The 23,164-nt window shown below is 45.9% G+C and overlaps 1 protein-coding gene across 2 annotated transcripts in view; it reads right to left on the bottom strand.

Moving 5' to 3' along the window:
* Uvrag (UV radiation resistance associated) overlaps window positions 1-23,164 on the bottom strand; it is a 265,993-nt gene that overhangs the window by 181,981 nt on the left and 60,848 nt on the right. For both annotated transcript variants that reach the window (XM_029479367.2, XM_021167360.3), the window contains one exon: window positions 4,507-4,589. In XM_029479367.2, the coding sequence (XP_029335227.1) occupies window positions 4,507-4,589 (83 nt within the window). The remainder of the gene's footprint in view (window positions 1-4,506; window positions 4,590-23,164) is intronic.

Raw genomic sequence — 23,164 nt, 5'->3', positions numbered from 1 at the left:
CCTGGCTGGGGGTTCCTGGACCTGCTTTGGCAACCATCTGTGGACCTGGACAAGCTCACACTACCAGCCGTGTGACCGTGTGGTATGCAACTAACTGCCTTGTGTTTCAATGTCCTCATCTATTAAAGAAAAGAAAAAAAAAAAAAAAAAAAGGACCAGGCTTTACCACAAAAGGACGGAGTTGCACTGCTGTCAATACTTAGCCAGCCCAGGTGGTGCACACCTTTAATCCCAGCACACTGAGTCAGCTCTTTATTTATTCTATGCCTGTGTGCCTGAGCATATACACGTGTGTGGGGGAGCCCAGGAAGATCAAAAGAGGCATCAGGTTCCCTAGAACTGAGTTATAGATGGTTGATGGAGAACCACCATGTGGGTGCTAGAAACAGGATCTGGGTCCTCTGCAGAAAAGGGGCTACAATCCCTGAATTATGTTATTGTAGAATGCCCAGTGAGGCAGAGCTACTGACAGCACATGAAAAAATCTGCAGCAAAAAGACACAGTCCAGGAAGACAGACAGAAGAGCCACCTGGAGGAGACTCGAGAGGACTCAGAGCCAACTAAGCCCCAGTGAAAGAAGAAGAGTCAGAAAACAAAGATGACTCTGATCTCTAGAACCGTGGTACAGACACCAGAGAAGAGAAAGAGGAGGGGGAGAAGACAAAGCTGATGAGTGAATCTGGCCAGGCTGGAGCTGAGGCTCCTCAAGGGCATGACTGAAAGCCCAACAGACAGACTGAGAAACACAGACTGTGAGACCAAGGAAAGGCAGGCAGCAATGGGGATCTAGACTGGGGCTTCTAACATTCGGACAGGCAAGTTGATGCTGTGCCAGTGGAGCAGAGCTGAGAGGGGAAATAACACCACAGAGTCCCTGGCACGGGAACCTCAGACACACAATGAAGAGCCAGCCACATGGCCAGGTTAAGAATCCCTCCTTCAAGAAGGCTCAATGCTCTTCATCAGTGTGAAGAGACCAACACAAGGTTGTAAAACCATGACTGACCAGGGAGAATGCAGCTAACTTTGAGAGCAGGAGTGACCATAAGACAGCAAGAAGGCGAAGGGGAAGATGGTGCTAAGAGAAAGGCCAGCAGAACAAGCTGGAACTCAGGCATCGCAGAGAGGAGCCCCCTCTCTACAAAGTATTAAGGGGTGAAGCCAGGGATGACACCCTGAAAGATCTTTTACCCTCAGAGAGTGGCAAGATTAGAGGTGATCCTGTGGCTCCAGTCTTACCCTGAGGACACCAGGGATAGCCTTTGAAACTGCACACCTCACGGTGCTGAGCCTCTCATACCCACTCAGTAATTCACTACCACCAGCAAGAAAAGTGTTTAAAGGCAACAACAACAAAATCCAGAGTTACCCCACCCCTGAGCTTTATCGAATTACCTGTGCCCCTACAACAGGGAAATCTAGATCTGGACAACCGCTTACTGAACAGCCTTTCACAGCAGCGGTCCATGCTCTGCGGAGGCCCTCCCTCTAGCCAGCTGCTCATCCAAATTGAAAAGTAACTGGCATTTCAAATGTCAGTTGAAGAACAACATTGACACCTTGTGGTGAACATCCCAAAGTATGGAACACAAAAGCCAAATAACCTCCTGTCTGTTTGCTGGAAAACAAACCTGCAATCTCAGAGCCAACCAAAGTTCACTGCCTCACCCCACACACACTGAAGGCAACTCTGGCAGACTTGACTACTACTGTGGAGATGGGAAAGCTAGCCCGGGGTCTCCAGTGAGCCAAGGCACCTGACTGCTTTCCTACCAACAATACAAAACTCCCATGGGAAGTAGGTGGTTTTGGTGCACGCCCTGGTCTAGACGTTCCAAAGCCCTAACTTCACCAAGATTCCCTAGTTTCCCATGACACTTACCAGCAAGCTAAGTTTACTAAGAAACTATGGCTCCCAGGATCACAATACACTGAAAGAATTTTTTATTAACTTTTACTTTTAATTTTGAGACAAGGTCTCACTTATAGTGCAGGCCTGAAAGTCACTATGCAGCCCAGGTTGGCCTCAACCTTCAGACCATCTTCCCTCAGTATTAGGTATTAGGGCAAACGGCAGTACAAAGCCTCCCAGCTGGTGCAGGTCATTAATTAGCATAACTCCTAAAAAGCACAATCAGGAGACTAACTTCTCACTCTGAAGCGAAGGGCCGTAAAGGAATGCAGGCAATGTGGGCAGTGGTGTTGTTGTGGTTGTTGTTGTTGTTGTTGGAGACAGGGCCTCATGTAGTCCAAGATGGCCTAGAATTTGACACATAGCCAAAGATAATGCTAAGCTCTTGGTCCACCCTCCTGCACCACCTGAGACTAGGATTAGAGGCTTATACCTCATGCCCGGCTGTGGCTATATTTTCAAATTATAGGCCAAATAGCAAAAGTGTTACAAATCAAGAAGAAATAGGAAACAAACAAAAAAAAAACCCCGTTTTTAAAAATATCCCCATTCGGGGACAATGTTAAGTGAATAGAGGAAAGAACAAAGAAACCGAGTCTGGGAGGAACACAGTTCCCGACAAGCATTCCACATCTACCATAGCAGAAAGCAGACATGGCTGCCTGCTAAAAGAAGCAGGAAGGTTCACTAACTTTGACGAGTACAACTTAGAGTTTCTGGGTGCATGGTGATTCCTGCAGTTCAGGTAGGTAATTTGGTTGATAAACAGGCATTTAAACTGGCTCAGAGAAACTGAGGTCTTGGCTAACAGGACAGTAACAACAGTAGTGAGGATGGAAAGAAAGATCCCAGGAGTCCACTGACCAACAAGCCTGGCAGAGATGAATGCTGCCATGCAGTGAGAGACCCTGCCTCAAGCAAGTAAGGTGGAGAGTGATGGAGTGAAACAGCCAAGGTCTGACTCTGATCTCTGGATGCGCATATTCCTCCTTCATGTGTGCACTCATGTGTGTGTGTGTGTGTGCGCACACAGTCACATACACACACATACATATGCACATGTGCACACACAATGTGCATATACCACCACACCCCACACAAAAGTAAGTCTATGTTGTTTTGTAGCAATTTATTGCAACAACGGTGATTTTTAAAAACATCTACAAACTATACAGCTTAACACCACCACTTCTCCCACCAGGACGGTTAACTGGATTGGGGTAAACAGGACAACTGGAGGTACTGGGGACTGAACTCTGCACCTCACGCATGGCAGGTGAGTGCTTTTCCACTGAGCTATCCCTGAAGCCCCACTCCTGCATTTCCTATGGTATCCCATCTCTTACCTCCTACCCTCCTGAATAGCTTAGAGCTTTCTGCACCCTTTAACACACCCTCTTTTCTCGGTTAACTATCCCAAGTGCCTCCCTTTTCTCTAAGTTGGGGATTTTTCTTTTAGCGCTATTGTTTTCTCCCATAAGATTGCGCAATCTCATACTTAGAAAATAGCTTTTTAAAACATGTTCTCTTTCTATCATTTTACTAAGGAAAATCGAGGTCAGGAAATGTAGCAGTTTATTCGCATTTTAACTATTTCTGCACACTCTATTCTTCACTTTCTACGTCCCCAATTCAATAGACTCAAAAGAATGTCCGTGCAATTAGTAAACCCTATCTGTTTACACATCCCAAGCAGTCAAACTGAAGACACCTCTCGGACACAGGTCAAAGGTCATCAAACATATGTGGTAGCTTTCAGGTTGTTATCCCATAAGAGTAATTTTCACAAGTCTCATAACCAAACTCTATGTCATCAAATATAAAATTCAAGGCTCACAAAGGAAAGGCCACTTGTATGTTTATAAGATAACCATTCTTCATGAATCCTTCTGGATTCTTCCACTAGAAAATCTATAGAGGAGATGTAAGGCTCTAAAATTTATGATGTGTTAAGTAAACATTAGAAAAAACGCTACCCAAATCAAATGTCCACTAGCAATGTGAGCCGAACAAAGGCTGAGTGTAGTGCTGACTATACTAGGATATGTCCCCTGGGAAGTGTCCCTGATCATCTACCACATGAAAAACTAGAGCTAGATTTTAAGTCTTTCAAACTTAATCCCAAGCATTTCATAGAGACACGCATCCATACAGAGAGCAGAGGCACTTAAACCTCTGAGCCTTGGATCTCTGCAAAGCTCCCCTGGCCCTGTCACTCAGGCCCTCTTAAGGTGCGGAGCAAGCTAAAAGCCTAGGCCATGCCTAGGGCTGTGGGTGGGCTCTCCTGGGGAAGCATCCTTGGTAAATTCCGGTGATGTCCGTGCTCTGCAGACCAGCAAGAGCCTCGCGCTCTGCTTTCGGGTCTGCAGTCTGCAGCTGTTCTTTCCCACTACCCAGTGAGAGGAAATGGCTTTTCAAAGACTCTGTCAGGGAGATAAACTTAAATTACTGAACAACAGGATTTATGGAGCCTTCACTAAACAATGCTAAGCCTGAGCGCTGGCCTCTCAAGCCGGACATCCCTCACACCTCAGCACCACAGAGCCACAGACAGAGATCATTCAAATCCAGGAGACCCTAGGGAGGTTCTTACCGCAGCAAAGAGAAGACATCGTAAGAATTGCGAACACAGTTCTGGTCCACCTGAAGGAGGTTCTTCTGGGCATTTGGATGACCCTGAAAGGCAATGGTGAAGAAAGTAAGCAAAGAGAAACAAAATCTGTGCCAGACCAACCATACTTGCCTTTCTCAGGATATGACTCATCAAAGGCCTGGGTCTACTTTAGAGACCCAAAAAACATCATCTCTGTGGCAGCCTCATCAAATCTCTCAGACAAGTGGATTTAAAACTCAATTCCCTAGGATACCCAAGATATAAGATACAATTTGTTAAACGCATGAAACTCAAGAAGAACGAAGACCAAAGTGTGGACACTGTGCCCCTTCTTGGAATTGGGAACAAAACACCCATGGAAAGAGTTACAGAGATAAAGTTTGGAGCTGTGAAGAAAGGATGGACCATCTAAAGACTGCCATATCCAGGGATCCATCCCATAATCAGCTTCCAAACGCTGACACCATTGCATACACTAGCAAGATTTTGCTGAAAGGACCCAGATATAGCTGTCTCTTGTGAGACAATGCTGGGGCCTAGCAAACACAGAAGTGGATGCTCACAGTCAGCTATTGGATGGATCACAGGGCCCCCAATGGAGGAGCTAGAGAAAGTACCCAAGGAGCTAAAGGGATCTGCAACCCTATAGGTGGAACATTATTATGAACTAACCAGAGCTCTTGACTCTAGCTGCATTTGTATCAAAAGATGGCCTAGTCGGCCATCACTGGAAAGAGAGGCCCATTGGACTTGCCAACTTTATATGCCCCAGTACAGGGGAATGCCAGGGCCAAGGGGTGGGGGGTGGGGGGGTGGGGAGGGGACTGGGGGGGGAGTGTATTGGGGACTTTTTGGATAGCATTGGAAATGTAATTGAGGAAAATACCTAATTAAAAAAAAAAAAAAAAAAACCTCAATTCCCTCTCACTGTGCCACGGAAACAAACAGCTGTGGTTGAGGACTGTGGCTGGCTCCCCAGGGATGGTTCAGAGTCCTTCAGGACATTATGTGACTGCAGAAGGGTGGGCTGCTCTTCCCAGGAGGCTGAGTCCCAACACCATGCTGTCTCTGGATGCCCAAGTCCCACTTGGGAATATAAGAAACAAGTGTTCCCGCCTACACAAGCACCAATATAACCCAGTGACACAGGAACAAGTTACTTAAGAAAGGCAGTGTAAATTGTAGTTAAAAAAAAGGCTGGGCATTGGGGCTATGGCCACTGATAGGGTATCTACACAGCATGTGTAAAGCCCAGATTCCATTAGCAGCACTCAGAAAAACGAGATGTGGCGGTACACGCATAATCCCGTCACTCAGGGGGTGGAGCCAGGAGGATCAGAAGTGCAAGGTCATCCTTAGCTACATAGTGAGCCAGCCTGAGCTACCTGGGGCCCTGAAAAAGACTCTGGACTCAGACTTTCATGATTCTTTCAAACCCTTAATGTCCTAGATCTGTGACTGTCACCTATACCTTCTAAGTCGATTGCTTTCCCTGTCTGTAACATAGAAATGACAGTTGTGCCTACCTCATAAATGCTATAGGAAAAGTTAGTATTCATAAAACAAGTCATTGCAAACGCTAAGTCTCTGCTATGACCAAAACACAGACTTTTTAATTAATAATAAATACTGGCACAGATGTGAGAAAAGGAATGTGAGTTAGCACAGTCACTGTGGAATTCCATGTGGAAGTTTCTGGAAAAGGTAAAAATTTCTAGGAATGCATGAACTACCAAAAATGACTCAAGAAGAAACAGAAAACCAAAACAGACTTTTCATGCATAAAGAGGTTAAATCGGTAATCATAAGACTATTGGGAGAACTAAATATAAAGGCATAAAAGTGTGGAGGCAGGCAGAGACTTGACTAGTCAATCCTATAATTATTTAATAATAATATACCAATACACCAATGCAGCTCAAAGTCTTAAGAGGAGAAAGGAGGGGACCAAAGGCACTTTCTAAGTCACTATATGAGATCAATACCACTCTTAGAACAAAGCCAAATGAAGCATAAGAAAACCTCATACTATTATACTTTATAAATACACACACTGAAATCTTCCATAAAATATTAGCAAAACTAATCTAGCAGCATATTGAAAGGATGGTTCCATGCACTCTGGCAAGTGTTTCTGGATACATCCCCAAAAGAAAGCAAGGATCTGAATCTAAGACTTGTGTATCTGCAGGCATAGTAGCCTTATTCACGACTGCCAATAGGTGGAAATAACCCAAGAGTCCACAGACAGAGGAAACGACAAACAAAATGTGGGCTATTCATACACTTAGCTTTGAAAGAGGAAAAAAAAAATCTAGCACATGATCCAACCTAAGTTCTAGCCAGAACAATTAGGCAGGAAATACAAAGTACACCCAAATTGGACCAAAATAAAATGGAAAACATCTCATGTTCTGGATACTGTCAAGGCAGCAATAACATCTGAGGCCATTCACAGATTCAACACCTCTCCATCAGAATCCTATCTGTCTTTCCTACAGAAAGGAAAAAGCCAATTTTCAATCCCCATAAACGCAGAGGAGGCTGACAGATGACAAAGAAGACTCACATTGTCTGACTTCAAAACGTCCGGGGAGGCAACTGCAATCCAAACAAGATGATCAGAGCCAGAGGAGGACCAAAGAAAGGAAGGAAGGAAACAGATGAGGGTGTAGAAATTAAACCCAAGTATCTATGATCAACCAACACAACATATCAACAGCAGGGTGCCAGGGCTAGGCAAGGGAGAAATAAGCTCGTCATAGAAGGTCATGACTGGGTGGCCACATGCCCAGCAGCACTGGTGCTAGAGAAACTCGGAGGGAACAACAGTGAAGAGTTACTTCAGTTACAAGAGGTCAGCTGTAACAGAACAGTATTAACAGCCTACGCCAACAAAATGCAGAAGAACGACCATCCTTGCAGATCAGTGTTGTTGCCACCAAGGAGGATACCTTAGTTAGGGTTTTACTACTGTGAATAGACACCATGACCAAGGCAACTCTCATAAGGACAACATTTAATTGGGGCTGGCTTACAGGTTCAGAGGTTCAGTCCAGTATCATTAAGGAGGGACTTATGGGAACATGGCAACATCCCAGGCAGGCATGGTGCAGGAGGAGCTGGGAGTTCTACATCATCATCTGAAGGCTGCTAGCAAAATACTGATTTCCAGGCAACTAGGGTGAGGGTCTTAAGCCCACACCCCCAGTGACACACCTACTCCAAAAGGCCTCCTGTGAGTGTCACTCCCTGGGACAAGCATATACAAACCATCCAGAATGGAGACGTTCCAGAATGCCTCAAAATGTTAAAACCTGGAACTAGAAAATAATAATGTTTTGTTGTTTTGCTTTGTTTTGTTTTGTGTTTTCAAGACTGGGTTCTCTGTGTTAATGGTCCTGGCTGTCCTAGAACTCACATTGTAGACCAGGCTGGCCTCAAACTCACAAAGATCTACTTGCTGAGATTAAAAGCGAAAGGCATTCTCCACCACTGCCTGGCAATAACAATTTTGCTCCCAGGTTCCTACCAAAAAGAACTGAACACAGGCACTCAAACAAGAATTTGCCCTCAAATGTTATGATAGTCAAAGGACACAACCCAAATGTCTATCCAAGGCTAATGGATAAAGAAACTGTGGTACATCCTCAGAAAGATGAAGTGCTATATATAATATGTAGGTAAATATATTATATGCAAATATAAAAACATGCTACATGGAAACCACTAAACCCAAAAGATCACAGACTATGTGATCCCACTGACATGGAATGTCACACACCATGTGATCCCACTGACATGGAATGTCACACAGTGTGATCCCACTGACATGGAATGTCACACAGTGTGATCCCACTGACATGGAATGTCACACAGTGTGATCCCACTGACATGGAATATCACAGTGTGATCCCACTGACATGGAATGTCACACACCATGTGATCCCACTGACATGGAATGTCACACAGTGTGATCCCACTGACATGGAATGTCACACACCATGCGATCACATTAACATGGAATACACAGACTATGTGATCCCACTGGCATGGTATGTCACACACCATGTGATCCCACTGGCATGGTATGTCACACTCCATGTGATCCCACTGACATGGAATGTCACACAGTGTGATCCCACTGACATGGAATATCACAGTGTGATCCCACTGACATGGAATGTCACACACCATGTAATCCCACTGACATGGAATGTCACACAGTGTGATCCCACTGACATGGAATATCACACAGTGTGATCCCACTGACATGGAATGTCACACACCATGTGATCCCACTGACATGGAATGTCACACACCATGTGATCCCACTGACATGGAATGTCACACACCATGTGATCCCACTGACATGGAATATCACAGTGTGATCCCACTGACATGGAATGTCACACAGTGTGATCCCACTGACATGGAATATCACAGTGTGATCCCACTGACATGGAATACACCGAATACATGAGTCTGTAAAGACCGAAAGCAGACTGAGAGCTCTGGGAGGTGGGCGTGGGGAAAGGCACACTGGCACCAAGTTTTCTTTAGGATGAACTTTTACTGATGTGTCAGTCTATGTGTTTATGTGCATGTGAGTGCAGGTGCTTGCAGAAGACGGCACTGGGTCCCTTGGAGCTGGAGTTACAAACAGTTGGAAACTATCTGACTTGGATGCTGGGACCTGAACTCACATCCTCTGTGAGAGCAGGAAGCATTCTTAAGCAGAGCCATCCCTCCAACACTCTTGGGTTTTCTTTAGGATAATAGAATGCTTGTCAACTTGATAGCGACAGTAGTCACATGAGCAGCACTTCAATTTCAGAAGACTGGGCTAGGAAATAATGTCCTATCATGAAGGTGAGAAGACAAGGACATACAGGAGAGACAGGAGACTAAGCTATAAAATAACTTAGCCTTCTTAGTTTATCTACAAAGCTGCCATGTATTTTTTCTACTTATTAAAACTCACCCAGGACCTGGAGCAGTAAGCTCGGCAGCTAAGAGAGGACCTGGGCTGGATTTCTAGCACCCACATGGTTGGCTTACAAACATCTATAACCCAAGTTCCAAGGACTCCAGCAGGCACATATGTATTGTACATAAATGCAGGCTTGCAAAATAGTCATACACATAAAGTAAAATAAATAAATCTGTGGGTTTTTTAACCATCCAAGCCAGTTATGGTGACACAATTACTGTCATCCCATCACTTAGGAGACTGAGACAGAACTTGAAGTGTAAGGCCAGCTTGGGTGACATCTGTATGAAATATAAAAATAAGGAGCCATGGGGATGGTTGAGCCAAGAAAGTGCTTGCCTAGTGCTGGTGTAAAAGCCTGGTGCGGAGGCATAGATTCGTTAATGCAGGCCAAGAAAGCAGCAACAGGAGGGTCCAGGAGGTTCGCTGTCCGGCCAGCCTACCTGAATCTGGGAGCACCAAGTTTAGTGACAGACCCTGTCTCAAAAACTAAGATGAAAACTGACTGAGAAAGACACTGGTATCTATCTCTGGCCTCCACATGCATTTACACACATGTGCACATATAACCCCACTCACGAGTTTAACACACACACACATATTTAATCTACAAGTGTTAAACACATATCTACAAGCAAGAAGCACATGGTAACAGGGAGGGAACACTGAACTGAAAAGCTGCAGCCAGGCTTTAGCCCACTCTGCCTATCAGGTAAGGAAGGAAACTTGTTTCGCTCCTCTCGTCCTCATTACCTGTAACTATAAAATGAGACAACTACTAAAAGCATCAGTGAAACAAGAATGCTTATGTGAGATTGCAAGCTGGTACAACCACTCTAGAAATCAGTTTGGTGGTTCCTCAGAAAACTGGACATAATACTACCAGAGGACCCAGCTATACATCTCCTGGGCATATACCCAGAAGATGTTCCAACATGTAATAAGGACACATGCTCCACTATGTTCATACCAGCCTTATTTATAATAGCCAGAAGCTGGAAAGAACCCAGATGCCCCTCAACAAAGGAATGGATACAGAAAATGTGGAACATTTACACAATGGATTCATGAAATTCACAGTCAAGTGGGTGGAACTAGAAAATATCAACCTGAGTGAGGTAACCCAATCACAAAAGAACACACATGGTATGTACTCACTGATAAGTGGACATTAGCCCAGAAGCTCGGAATACCCAAGATACAATTCACAGACCAATTGAAGCTCAAGAAGAAGGAAGACCAAAGTATGGATACGTCAGTCCTTCTTAGAAGGGGGAACAAAATACCCATGGGAGGAGATACAGAGACAAAGTGTGGAGCAGAGACTGAAAGGCCATCCAGAGACTGCCCCACCTGGGGATCCATCCCATATGCAGTCACCAAACCCAGACACTATTATGGATGCCAACAAGTGCTTGCTGACAGGAGCCTGATATAGCTGTCTCCTGAGAGGCTCTGACAATGCCTGACAAATACAGAGGTGGGTGCTCTCAGCCATCCATTGGACTGGGCACAAGGTCCCTAAGGGAAGAGCTAGAGAAAGGACCCAAGGAGCTGAAGGAGCTTGCAGTCCCATAGGAGGAACAACCGTATGAACCAACCAGTACCCCCAGAGCTCCCAGGGACCAAACCACCAACCAAAGAGTACACATGGAGGCACGGAGGGACCCATGGCTCCAGCTGCATATGTAGCAGAGGATGGCCTTGTTGGACATCATTGGGAGGAAGGGTCCTAGGTCCCAAAAACGCTCGATGCCTCAGTGTAGGGGAATGCCAGGACAGGGAAGCAGGAGTGGGTGGGTTTGGGGGAGGGGGGGATGAGATGGGGGTTTTCTGAGGGGAAACCAGGAAAGAGGATAACATTTGAAATATAAATAAAGAAAATATCTAATAAAAAAAAGAAAGAAAGAAAAAAAAAAAGAATGCTTATGTGGAGAGTCCTGTGTCAGAGCCAGCATTCCGGTCAAATGTGGCTGTGGGAAACACTCATACTTGCTGCTGATACTCACAAGCCCATTGGCTAGGTGCTATTCTTAGCCCCACTTTAAAGGTGAAGAAACTGAGACACAGGAGGATTAAGGGGAAGAGCCACACAGTCTGGCTCACAGCCCCTGCTCTTAAGGACCTTGGTAAACTCGGTGATCTCCCAGACCCTTTCTGGTCTAAAATTCTCAGGCTACGTACATTTAAAGCAGCTTAAGGACATTACGAAGCTCTTTGACTTCACCCTGCACTTAGCAATTAACATTCTTCAAATATGCCAGGAGCCTCACTCTGGACAGCGACTAACTGGGCCAGCTGTGCAATTCTCCAGGTTCTGGTGAGGGCTAGAATGGAAAGAAACGGCTCATTTGTATCTGGTTATCTGTGGGAGATAGTGCCAAGTGCCAAAGAGCCAAGGAAAGATTTGCACGCCACTCAAAACTCTTCTGAAGCCAGGCCTAAGGATTTCCTTCCACCGAGGGATTCTCCTCCGCCTGGAGAGGGTCTGGGAAACTGTTGGGGAAGCAGACAGTTCCGCAGCTCCAGCCGGGCAGATGAGCTGTATGTCTAGATTAGTGGTCAGGGCGCTTCTTCCATAAAGGGTCAGAAGGTATTTTTGAGACTGGGAAGCAGTTAAGTGGCAGATGAGACCTGAATTTGATCTCCAGTACTGAGGCAGGGGTCATGGGGCACAGCTAAAACTCAGTGTTTTCAGCTTTGCAAAGACACATGTCACATCTGAGTATATTCTTATTTGTTTCATCTTTCAAATTGTTGAAAATTTAAAAACATATTATTATTGGTTTGCAGATCACACAAAATTTAAGCTATGTTAGTGCTCCCAGCAAGGTCACCTTGAAAAAATGAGCTGTCTTAGCTGTCCTTATCATCCTTACAAACACTAAAGCAATACTGAAATAACCCACTTGCTGGGCGTGGTGAGCATGACATTAATCCTAGCATGTGGGAGGCAGAAGGAGGTGTGCTTCTGTGAGTTTTGGGGCCAGCCTGGTCTACATAGGAAGTTCTAGGACTGCCAGAGCTAAATAATAAGATCCTGTCTTGAAAAAATTAAAATAAATAAAAAATTTTTTAAAAGGAAGGAAAGGAGGGAGGGAGGGAAGGAGGAAGGAAAGGAGGAAAGAAGGAAGGAAAGGAAGGAGGGAGGAAGGAAGGAAAGGAGGAAGGAAGGAAGGAAGGAAGGAAGGAAGGAAGGAAGGAAGGAAGAAAGGAAGGAAAGAAAAGAATTCTCTTGTTAGGCCAACCAGTTTAAACAATCCTTTATTCATTAATTAGGTGTATGAAACATCTAATACACAAAGGACATTAAGCTTGTCTCTCACTCTCCTCAGAAAGCACATATACCAGTTAAAGGCCCAGGTGAAATAAATAAGTAAATAAAGGGGTTATAAAACCAGCTTAAAACCAAAATAAACCACACAGGCATTCTGATGTGGTGTGGACTCCATCCAGCAAGCACAGAACATCCAAGGCTGCAGAGATGGCAGTATTTGGAGTGGGTTAGGCGGTCCTGAGAACCTGAATGGCTGGGAAGAAAAGCCCCATCCAGACTGAACACCTTCAGCCAAAAGCACAGCAGCAGGAAATAAGAAGCGGCACTCAGACAAAATCCAAGTGTCCTGGTTTGTTCGGCTTCAGGAACTCTGATGGTGAAAGTGATGGGAGACATGGCTGGATAAGCAGGCTGGGAGCCCTGACACCAGGCCAGAACTGAAGACAACCCACGGTCATCAAAGCTCGGGAAGGGTTTCTAACACTGCACTGTGACCATCAGAGCTGTATATAATAAAGGCTACTTAAGGAAGAACTAATGTGACGAGCTGGCGGAGGCAGAATGACCAACTACAGTGAGTTGGCTGTTATAATAGTCCAGGTGCAGGGAGATGGCTAAGAAAATGAAGTGGAGAGTAACTCACCAGAGACACTTGTCACAGGGAAGTCACTCAACCTCACACAGAGACATATTTGCCTTTCTCAGTTTCAACTTGGCCAGCACTGGAAAGTGCATTAGGGTCTGTGTACACGTGCACATTGGACCCAGGCTGTCTGTGGATTCAGCAGGTAGCTATTTTAGGAGTAGCCATGTTTGTAATACACGCACAAACATGTACATATGCCACACACAGAGACACAAAAAAGTATACACACTCACACATTGCATGTACTGAGAGCTCTGACTCAACAACAGCGGTGGGAAAGAAGGGGTGGGGAGGGAGGGGTGGGGAGGGAGCACAATGGAAGGAATCCGAATGGAACACACAGACAGAGCAGATGATGACAATTTACTCGATATAACTTTTAAGCAAAGAAATAAAGTATGCCATGGCAAGATTAAAGAGATGTGGTGAGCAAGACAGAGCAGACACAGCAGCAGAGTCCACAGGCCATCAGGAGACAGGCTGCTGCAGGAATCCAGCCCTCTAGAGGTGGCTGGCTGGATTATGGAATGGAGATGGAAAAGAAGCTAGGGAGACCAGAGTTGTTTCAAAGAAGGACTCTGAAGGACCCAGTGGCTGCATGAATAGAAGGGAGGGAGGGAAGGAGGGAAGGAGGGAGGGAGCCACCAGGAGGGAGGGAGGGAAAGAGAGAAAGTCAGCCAAACCTCCCTAGAGACATGAGCCTTGGATCAACAACTATATAGTAAAAAATGTGGAAAATTGAACAAAAAATAAGTCTGGAAAACCGAAAAACTCCCTTTACAGTATAATAATAATTTGCAAACAAGTGTCTATAAGAAATTGAGCAAAACAGACTGAATTCTGGGTAAGGAGCCTCACAACTGCTGACAACCAAGTAGTACCCCTCCTGGGGTCCCCACCATAGACCACTAAGCATCTGCTAAGTCATGACTACGTGCCAGGGCACTGCTACACACCAGCAATAAGCTATACCAGAGCAGACACTTGCCCTGGCTTCATACACAGAACAGTCAGACAAGAAAGAGATGAGACAACAGGCAAACAGACATTACAGTAAGGTGCTGAGGGAAACGCCATGCATCATGGGAGCAAAAGAACTGTCCTAGGGAAATGGGTCTAAGTGACAAGGACAAATTTTAGCATGAGAAAGTGTTTTAGAAGCCAGGCAGTGGTGGCACACACCTTTAATCCCAGCACTTGGGAGGCAGAGGCAGGCGGATTTCTGAGTTCAAGGCCAGCCTGGTCTACAGAGTGAGTTCTAGGACAGCTAGGGCTACACAGAGAAACCCTGTCTCGAAAAACCAAAAAAAAAAAAAAAAAAAAAAAGAAGAAGAAGAAGTTTGAGAAAGGGTTTAGAAAGAAGAAACCAGACCTTGGTAGGACTATAAGCCACTGATTAGTGAAGACAGATGCTACTGCCTTGATTTGAAACAAGAAATTATGTTAACATTTTAGAAATGGAAAACAACCAAAGCCCACAGTGAAGGAGTGGACACTGGCAGGTTCTATCAGTACTGGTTCAAAGAGAGAGGGGATGACATGAGACAGCCTGGGCTAAGAGAGGGGTGGACACTGGTACTATTGGATAAAGGGTCACCGTGGCAGAGGGGAAGAACCTACTCAATTTGGGCCAGGAGGGTGCTCCAGTCTCTGAAGCACCTGACCAAAGTCCAGCTGGCCAGGAAGGAGCTTTGCGGGGAGACTGGGAGGCTTGGGGGTGAGGGGCTAAGGACTGGAGGTGACCTCCTAGCACCCGGTCAAAAGCTCAGAAGCACCTGTAACTCCAAGCTCTGCAGACTCTAATGCCCCCCCCCCACACACACACAAATAAACAAATGAAGAAAAGTTTTTAAGAAAATTCGGATACAATGGGCTAAGGAGAACAAAAGTCTGGCAGAGCCTGAGGACAGCGTAAGCGATCCCCTGCAAGTTTCCAGCGATGCTGGGCACTCCGCACCGTCTTTGAGTGGCAAGTGAACTTTGCACAGCCCAGACTCACCAACCTGGACAGAATAAGAAATCAGATAGGCAAGAAGAAAAATAAAGGCAATAAAACAAAGCTGACAGCTTGTCCCACATATGGGGAAGTGTCCTTTCTATGGTTACAGTAGGCTGGTTACAGTATGTGTGAGGAGGGCTACCTGCTGGATCCACAGACAGCCTGGGTCCCATGTGCACATGTGCACGGACACTAATGCACTTTCAAGTGTTGGCCAAGTTGAAACTGAGGAAAACGGTGTCTCTGCTAAGCGTCTGCAGGCCTTGGACACCCTCTGCTTGGGCTCTGATGCTGAGCCGTTAAAGAGGGAGGGGGAGACCTCTTCTCAGACACTGAGCTCAGTATGGACACCCTCCTGCCCCCAGTGTGGCCACAGCTTCAGACGTGCCTTTCCTCTCTCATAACCGTGAGAAGCACTGTGCAGTAAGGACAGCAATGTAAGCAAAGACACGTGAGTCCTGAAAAGGGCATTACTGCTTTTTAAAGAGCATTCAAAGCAAGAAGGAAGGTTCTTTTAAATTAAGGTTCTTGGGTTTAAAGTAAGAAGTCACAACTATAAACACTCAAGCAGAAAGTAGGCTAGGAGTCTTGGTGCTGCTACTTTCAGAAGGACAGGAGGGCCTGCTGGAGTGGCCGCCTCTGGAGTGTGGTGTCCATTTTACAGCAGGGCAGAGCAGAGAGGAGGAACAGAACTCAAGTGGACTGCATTCATTCCTGGAAAAATGTGGCCAAGCAGAAAAACACTAGAGCCTGAGACCATACAAGTGAGACAGCGGGCTGGGGAGAGCCCTTGGCCAGGGAAATGCCTGCCAAACAAGCATGAGGTCTTGTTCAGTAAAAGCCAGGTAGAGCTGTATGTGTCTGTAACTGGTTTGGGGTGCTGAGGTAGGTAGATCACTCCAAGCTCACCAGACCAATGAACTCTGGGTTCAGTGAGAGACTGGGTCCCCGACGATGACGTCAATAATGTAGAGAACAGTAAAGTAAGACACTTGTCACTGACCCCTAGCTTCCATACCTACATATGCACATGGGCACACACAGACACACAAAGACGTGCAGGCGCACACAGGAGCATACACCTTAGAGGCAGAAAGAGTACATATAAAATCTCCTATAACCAGGGAGAAGACAGCAGACATGAGGGAGGAGGAGCGGGCAGCAGTGGCGTGGCTAACCATCATCACTGGACGGAGTAAGGGGTCCCGGCTTGTGGGGAAGCTCGAATGGCACTGACTTTTCAGAGCTAAGAATGTCTTCATTCCAAATCTAATCTAAAAGAGACTAAGGATTTTAAACAAACAAAAGTCTCAGCTCTGAGTCTGGGGAGGACAAACCTCAGGCTGATGGTGTTTACCTCTGAGGAATCTAAAGCATCTCTCCGAAGCATCTCTCTTGGCTTCCCACCTCCTGGTGCTACACACAATTCTCAAAAGCTCAAAAAGTATGCTACGAAGACAAGAGCCTCCAAACTCATAACAGGAAACGAGGCCTTCTCCCAGGTTATTTTCTGGCTTCAATGAAGGCAGAGAATGGGGACCACACTGTAGCAGAAGGATTTATAAATATAAATTACAGGATAAGACTATTTTCCAAACATCTGTCAAAAAAGTTAATTTGATCCAAGAAGAAAGGGGAGTGGGAGAGCCAGAGGGAGGCCAAATGCAGTGACTAATGGATGTGAAGTCAGTGGATCTGGGTGGGGTGACGGCTTCAGTTCCCAGCACGTCTCCGCTTCAGCAATACCTCGTCAGCCTAACGAGGCACTGGCCTGAGAGCTCTCCTCCAGCTCTCTGCACTGCTAGTGGACAGTTCTAATTGAATGTGAAACTACAGGCCTGGGATTCTGACCCACCACCTCAAGTGGGAGGGAACACAGACACCACATGGCCCAGTTCAGAGATACAAGCTTCTAAGGGAGTCAGACCACCGCTCAAATGAAAAGCCTACTGCCTACCTACTGGCTGTGCAATCCTGCGTCCATAGCCTGATGATTTCTTCCCAGGCGCTTTGCCCATCCACTGAAAATGGCCGTGTCGTGGAGTTGCTCCACATTAAATGAACATACGCGCTGTATCTACTATAGTGTTTGCCATTTAAAGGAGTTGGCAATGAGGCTGGCAATGGGAGGTTTTCAAAGGCCCGCCCCTGCCTGATGCAGTAGTGGACCAAGGATGGTTCTGAAACAAGCTCACCCGTGTTTACAAGGTCAGATACCAAGATGTGTTAGAATAACACAGGCAGCAAACAGACAGCCCTGACCATCTATCTGTCCAGTCTGTCTCGTTTACTGGAGACACAAATGATGACTGACTGAGATACATATAAGAACAACTTTGAAAAGTTCTCCAATTTTTCAGAACTGAAGAGATAGCTCAGCAGCTGAGAGCATCTTACTGCTCTTTCAGAAGACCCAGGTTCAATTCCCAGCCCCCACACAGTAGCTCATAACCATCTATAACTCAAATTCCAAGTGGTACACTTACATACATACAGGCAAAACATTTATATTCACAAAAAAGAAAAGGTTTTCCAACTGTGTAAAAGTCTGAGCAGAAATGATCTACTGCCCAGCTCGGTGTCAATCAAAGACAGGCTGAACTTAAAAAATCCTAACTTCTAAGTGCTCTGCTGTGTACTACGGGGCAGGATGCTCTCTGCCATCAAGTTAGACCCAGTGTAGGATGACCAAGAGCGAACAGCCACTGTCCAACCTCTTAGAAGACTGTCCAACCAGTCTTAGAAGGGCAATTAAATAAAACCTCTTCACTTTTCCAGGTTCTGCGCCACCCGTCACACCCCACCCCAGCCCTGTCTACTTCAGTGACTGCAAGGCAAAGAAGATACCACCAGCACCCCTCACAGCTAAGGAAATACAGCACTTTAGAAATCCCCAAAAGAAATGGAAAGGTAAAAAGGATAGCCACTACCTTTCCCCAGGTTACAGGGCAGAAGGAAGAAAGGAGTCAAAGGGAGGTAGAGCCGTGCTCTGATTCCCATGCCCGCCATGCCCTCATCCTAGCACACAGCCTGCTCTTCCTTCCCATGGTGGCTCCCTACTGCATCCCTGGCAGGCGCATGCTCCTGACCCTGGCATCAGAGACAGGCATTAGGATTGTTCTGTACCCTAAAAAGGGGGACAGACCCTCCAAAAGATTATAACAAGCTGGCACAGTTGCCCACGATGGTCTGTCTGTCCAGAGGCTTCTAAAGTGAAGAACAGAAGCGTCAATCCGGCATAGAGATGGGTGAGTCGAAGGTATAGAAAGTCAGCTGACCTCTGTGTTTCAAATGCACATAGCCCGAAGCAGACCTGCCCTGCCCTTCTCTGTGACTGCTGTAAAGATGGGCTGAGATTACTCAGAGGCAAGTCCTTACAGGCTGAAGTATACAGTGGTTCTAGTACACTATCTACAGCTGTGCTGATCATATATAATTACAGCTGTGCTCAGTTATCATCTACAGCATGGCACTACCTTACATGTAAAGCCCGAGAGGCCAGAAGGCTCCTGAGCCTCCGTTTCTTTATTTATGAAATGAAGGCACTGGGCTAGAAAATTCCAATAGTTCATGCCTTTTTTTTTCCTTTTTTCGTTTTTTAAGGCAGGATCTTATGATGAAGCCCATGTTGACTTTGAGTTTGAGTCCCTCCTGCCTCGGCCTCTCAACTTCTGAGATCACAGGTGCATGCAGCCATGCCTGGCTCCCTGGAGCAAACTAGAGTTTCTTGACTTTTGAGATGTGGCAGCTAACACTAAGAGGCTAGGTGATTGGTTAATAAGCATTGTCCAAAGCTGGGCTGTAAGTCAGAGCGCCCACATTTCAAAGGTGTAGGACCAGGACTCAAAACAGATGGGAAGCTTGCTCTCGTCCCTCGGTCCCTCAGCCAATGTCAGCCTCACCATCTACTCGAGATGACCATTTACGTGATTACATGTGTGAAACTCAGCAAGTTGTGATTTCAATCTGTTTCTTTCATTTGAAAACTGTTGATCATTTTGACTTGAATTCCATTCCTGGTCCAATTTTCTTTTCACTAAAGTAGGAAAGCAGTGCCACCTACTGGATCCCTCTGGACATTGCTTTTGCGTTTTTGGTGTGAAAAGAAAATTCTGCAGTCTAAATTTTTTACAATCTGTCAGATAATTTAAGCGTTCCACCAGGGTAAGTTGTAGAAAACTAAATACCACAAGGTTAATATCAGGAGAGTTAGGCTGAAGGAGATACCTCCCTCTCAAAATTTTAATTCCCAAACTATGAGAGTTCTAAACAAAGCTGCTACACCAGCATTCTCTGACCAAGCGTGGCAGGCCTAGGCTGGGAGCACCGTGCCAGTACATTGGTGAGCACTCGAGGTGTGCACACTCACTGTGGGGTTCAGATCCTAGTGAGCATCAATTCCCATTGGTTGCTGAACTCTGCATACATGCCAGCCTCCTCATATACACAACTCTCATGTTTAATTTAACCCCAGCCAGCTGAGGGCTGAGGTACAGTTGGTTTCCTGCACTCACGGATGAGAAACAGAGCCAGTTTTCCCGGGGCCCCCTCAGTAAGCAGCAGTCAACTCAAGGTGTTCAAGGTGAACTCCATAGCAGTCTGACTCGGAAGCTGGTGTTTCTTTTTTTTTTTTTTTTTTTTTTCAAATATTAGGGAGAGGTACTTTATTATTACAAGATGAATAGCCAGCCAATGATGATGCACATGAAGCTGGTGTTTCTTATTGGCTTCCCAGTTACCCAAGATGGCAGTCAGCCACCTCCCAGAAGAGCAGTTGCCAAAAAGAAACCCAGGCCAGGGGAGTCGACCTGCACACATTACAGGCAAAATCCTGGATGCACACGTGAAAGGCTGCAAGCAGACTGAAAAGCCGATTTTATCTCCCACCCTCCCGATCCCATCCAGCAGCCATTCCCCCAGGCATAGCCCTCAAGCTACCAGTGGCTCTGGGGTCTCCAACGTTTGTTCAAAGTTCACCTACATCACTGCAGAACCCATGGAACTCACCATCCAAGATAACCTTTTAATCAACTCAGTGAAGACTGTGGTCTAGAATACATACATACTGCCTTTCCTCTTACACACACACACACACACACACACACACACAATGACTGTTCATCTGTATTTTACATTCTTTAGTCCCACCATTCTTAGTTTAATAGGTATGCAGTAGGTGCTCAATGCTGGGGTAGTGAACAGAGAGATGAAGGGGAGAGTAGATAAAGACTTCAGTCACATACTCAAAGATACACTTGCCAAGTAAATGAAACTGTAGTACATATAATTAATATGAAATTTTATTACACAAAGTTAATTAGAATAAAGTAGTCCTCAATGATGCCAGCAGAAGGTTAAGCAAGGGACCGAGCACTGGATCACAAGTCCTGGTGTGTGCTTTTCAAAGACTTCCCCCTACGCACACACACACAGTGAGTTGTGCACACCACGCCGGAAGGCAGAGTGGACAATGCTGTGGCAGACAGCAAAGGCTGCACCAGGACTCTAGAAACTCTGGTCCAGAACTCATGTTCTTAGAAATGTGCTGTTCCCAAAGCCCTGTAACCTTCGAGATTAAACGTCTCACCGTCACTCACAACTACCTGGGCCACAAATGTGGACACACTGCTGCCGTCTCACTCCATCACATTTAACACTACCATGTGGAACCATGTGGACAGTGCGGTTTTTTCCTTAAGTCTTTCCAGCCCTCTGTTTCCCTTCGCTAATCATGTACACATAGGTGTGGTTTATTTTTTGTTTTTAGATAGAGAGTGTCATGTAGCTCAGGCTGGCCTCAAACTTTCTATGTAGCAGAGGCTAACTTTGAACTCCTTCTTAATCTCCTTGCCTCTATTTACCACCATGGCTGACTAGAATTCAAGTTTTTCTAGGAAACCCTACAGCTGTTTAGTATCTGTGACCTCCTGTCACACAGACAATCTCAATCAACACCACACATCACTTCTGTGACATCTCAACCCCTCTGGGGAAGCAGCAATTGCTGAAGTTCTTCATTTCAGCCACTGAGATCTGATACTTTCAGAGAACATCCCTTAAATTGTCACAATGATAATAAAAAAGTTTATAAAAGTTTATAAAAGTTTCTCCTCAGCACACCCACAACCTGAAGGCAGACTGGTCAGAGTGGGAAGACCACATTCTGAGTAACAATGGTCTAGTATGATTTTGTTTATTTGTTTTGTTGTTTTGGTTTTGTTGTTGTTTCTCTGTGCAGCCCTGGCTATCCTGGAACTTGCCCTAGACAAGGCTGGTCTCAAACTCAGAGACGCTCCTGCCTCTGCCTCTCAAGTGCACTGCCATCACCTGATTTGATCTCTTATAACACATAAACTCACTGTGGGATTAATCACTGTCACTGGACTGGACTTGCCTGCGACAGTGTTTCCAGAGACTTAGCTGAGGATGAAAATATCCACTGCCCACTGTGGGCAGCACCACTTCAAGGGCTGAGGTTTCAGACTAGATAATAAGAGGGGGGGAGTGTATGCAAGCTGAGCTTCTCACACTCACATCCCTCTCTCTCTGCCTCCTGACTCATTACCTCACTGTGCTGCCACCATGCCCTCCCCTCCATGATGGAGTGAATCTCCTCAGACTAGACCAAGTACCTGCCCCCTCCTAGAGTTGCTTTCTGCCAGGTGCTCTGTCACAGCAACAGGAAATGTAGCCAGGCCAGTATGGAAGGGTACCGGGAGAGGCTGCTGCTGACTACCTGATAGCTTGGCTTTCGGGGCCTTTGGAACTGGATTATGGGTAGGATGTAGAAGTTTGGAGCTATGGATGAAAGAAACTCTACAATGCTAAAATAACTTAATGGGCTGTTCTGGTGGGAGTGTGGAAACCAAAAGAAGCATGGGCAGTGGGGATGATGCTCACAAAATGGACCCCATCAAGACCAGGGTATGTATGGCATGGATTCTGCTCACTGCTCTCAGTCAGGTTCACAGAGCAGAAAGTCTTAGGAACAGCCTCATCAGATTTACAGTTGGAAGCAAGAGTTCAGTGAAAGCAACTTGAAGTGTTGAAGAGATTAGCACCATTAAAGAGAAACCGTGTGTGCTGAAATGAGGGGGGGGGGTATAACATCAGGTGGGCTGGACTCTCTACGGGAATAAGCTCAGGGCCAGCACTTGCTCTCTCTACTTTCTGACATTGAATACAATGTAACTGATGCATCCTGTTCCTGCAGCCATGCCTTCCTGTCCCGATCAACTGTATCCCTTCAAACTGTGAGCTAAAATAAACCTGCCTCTCTTCAATCTCTCTTCTCAGATATCTCATCACAACAGCCAAAAAGTACTAGTTTCTCACATACTTGTTTTTGTCAGCAGTTAAATCCCTTCTGTCTGGACCATTTACATTCTTCATGTTCTCTTACATCGCACATCCTCCCTTTCGACGGTCATTCCCTGTTGGTAAAATGTCTGTGAGCTGTAAAGCTCAGTGCTTAGAATTAAATGTAGCTGTTATGCCCTTTTGCCTGAAACAGTGCTAGAGGCAAGACTGTGGGTGACAGCCAGCGCTTTCCAGTTAAGACTTCGGGCACTGCTGCAGGTGATGAGAGTCCACTTTACTCTCTTTAGTAAGGAAAGCTCTTCTCCCCGGTAGCTTCACGTTTCCCCCTTCACGTTTATTCTAAAGTTCTGAAGTTTCTTTTTCACATCCTTTTGTCTCTATCTCAGCTGGGAGCGCTCGCTC

Source organism: Mus caroli, unplaced genomic scaffold (genome assembly GCF_978045245.1).
Source record: "Mus caroli unplaced genomic scaffold, Mus_caroli_1 scaffold_8, whole genome shotgun sequence".
NCBI classification, from domain to species: domain Eukaryota; kingdom Metazoa; phylum Chordata; class Mammalia; order Rodentia; family Muridae; genus Mus; species Mus caroli.
This window is presented reverse-complemented; position numbering and strand designations above follow the sequence as displayed.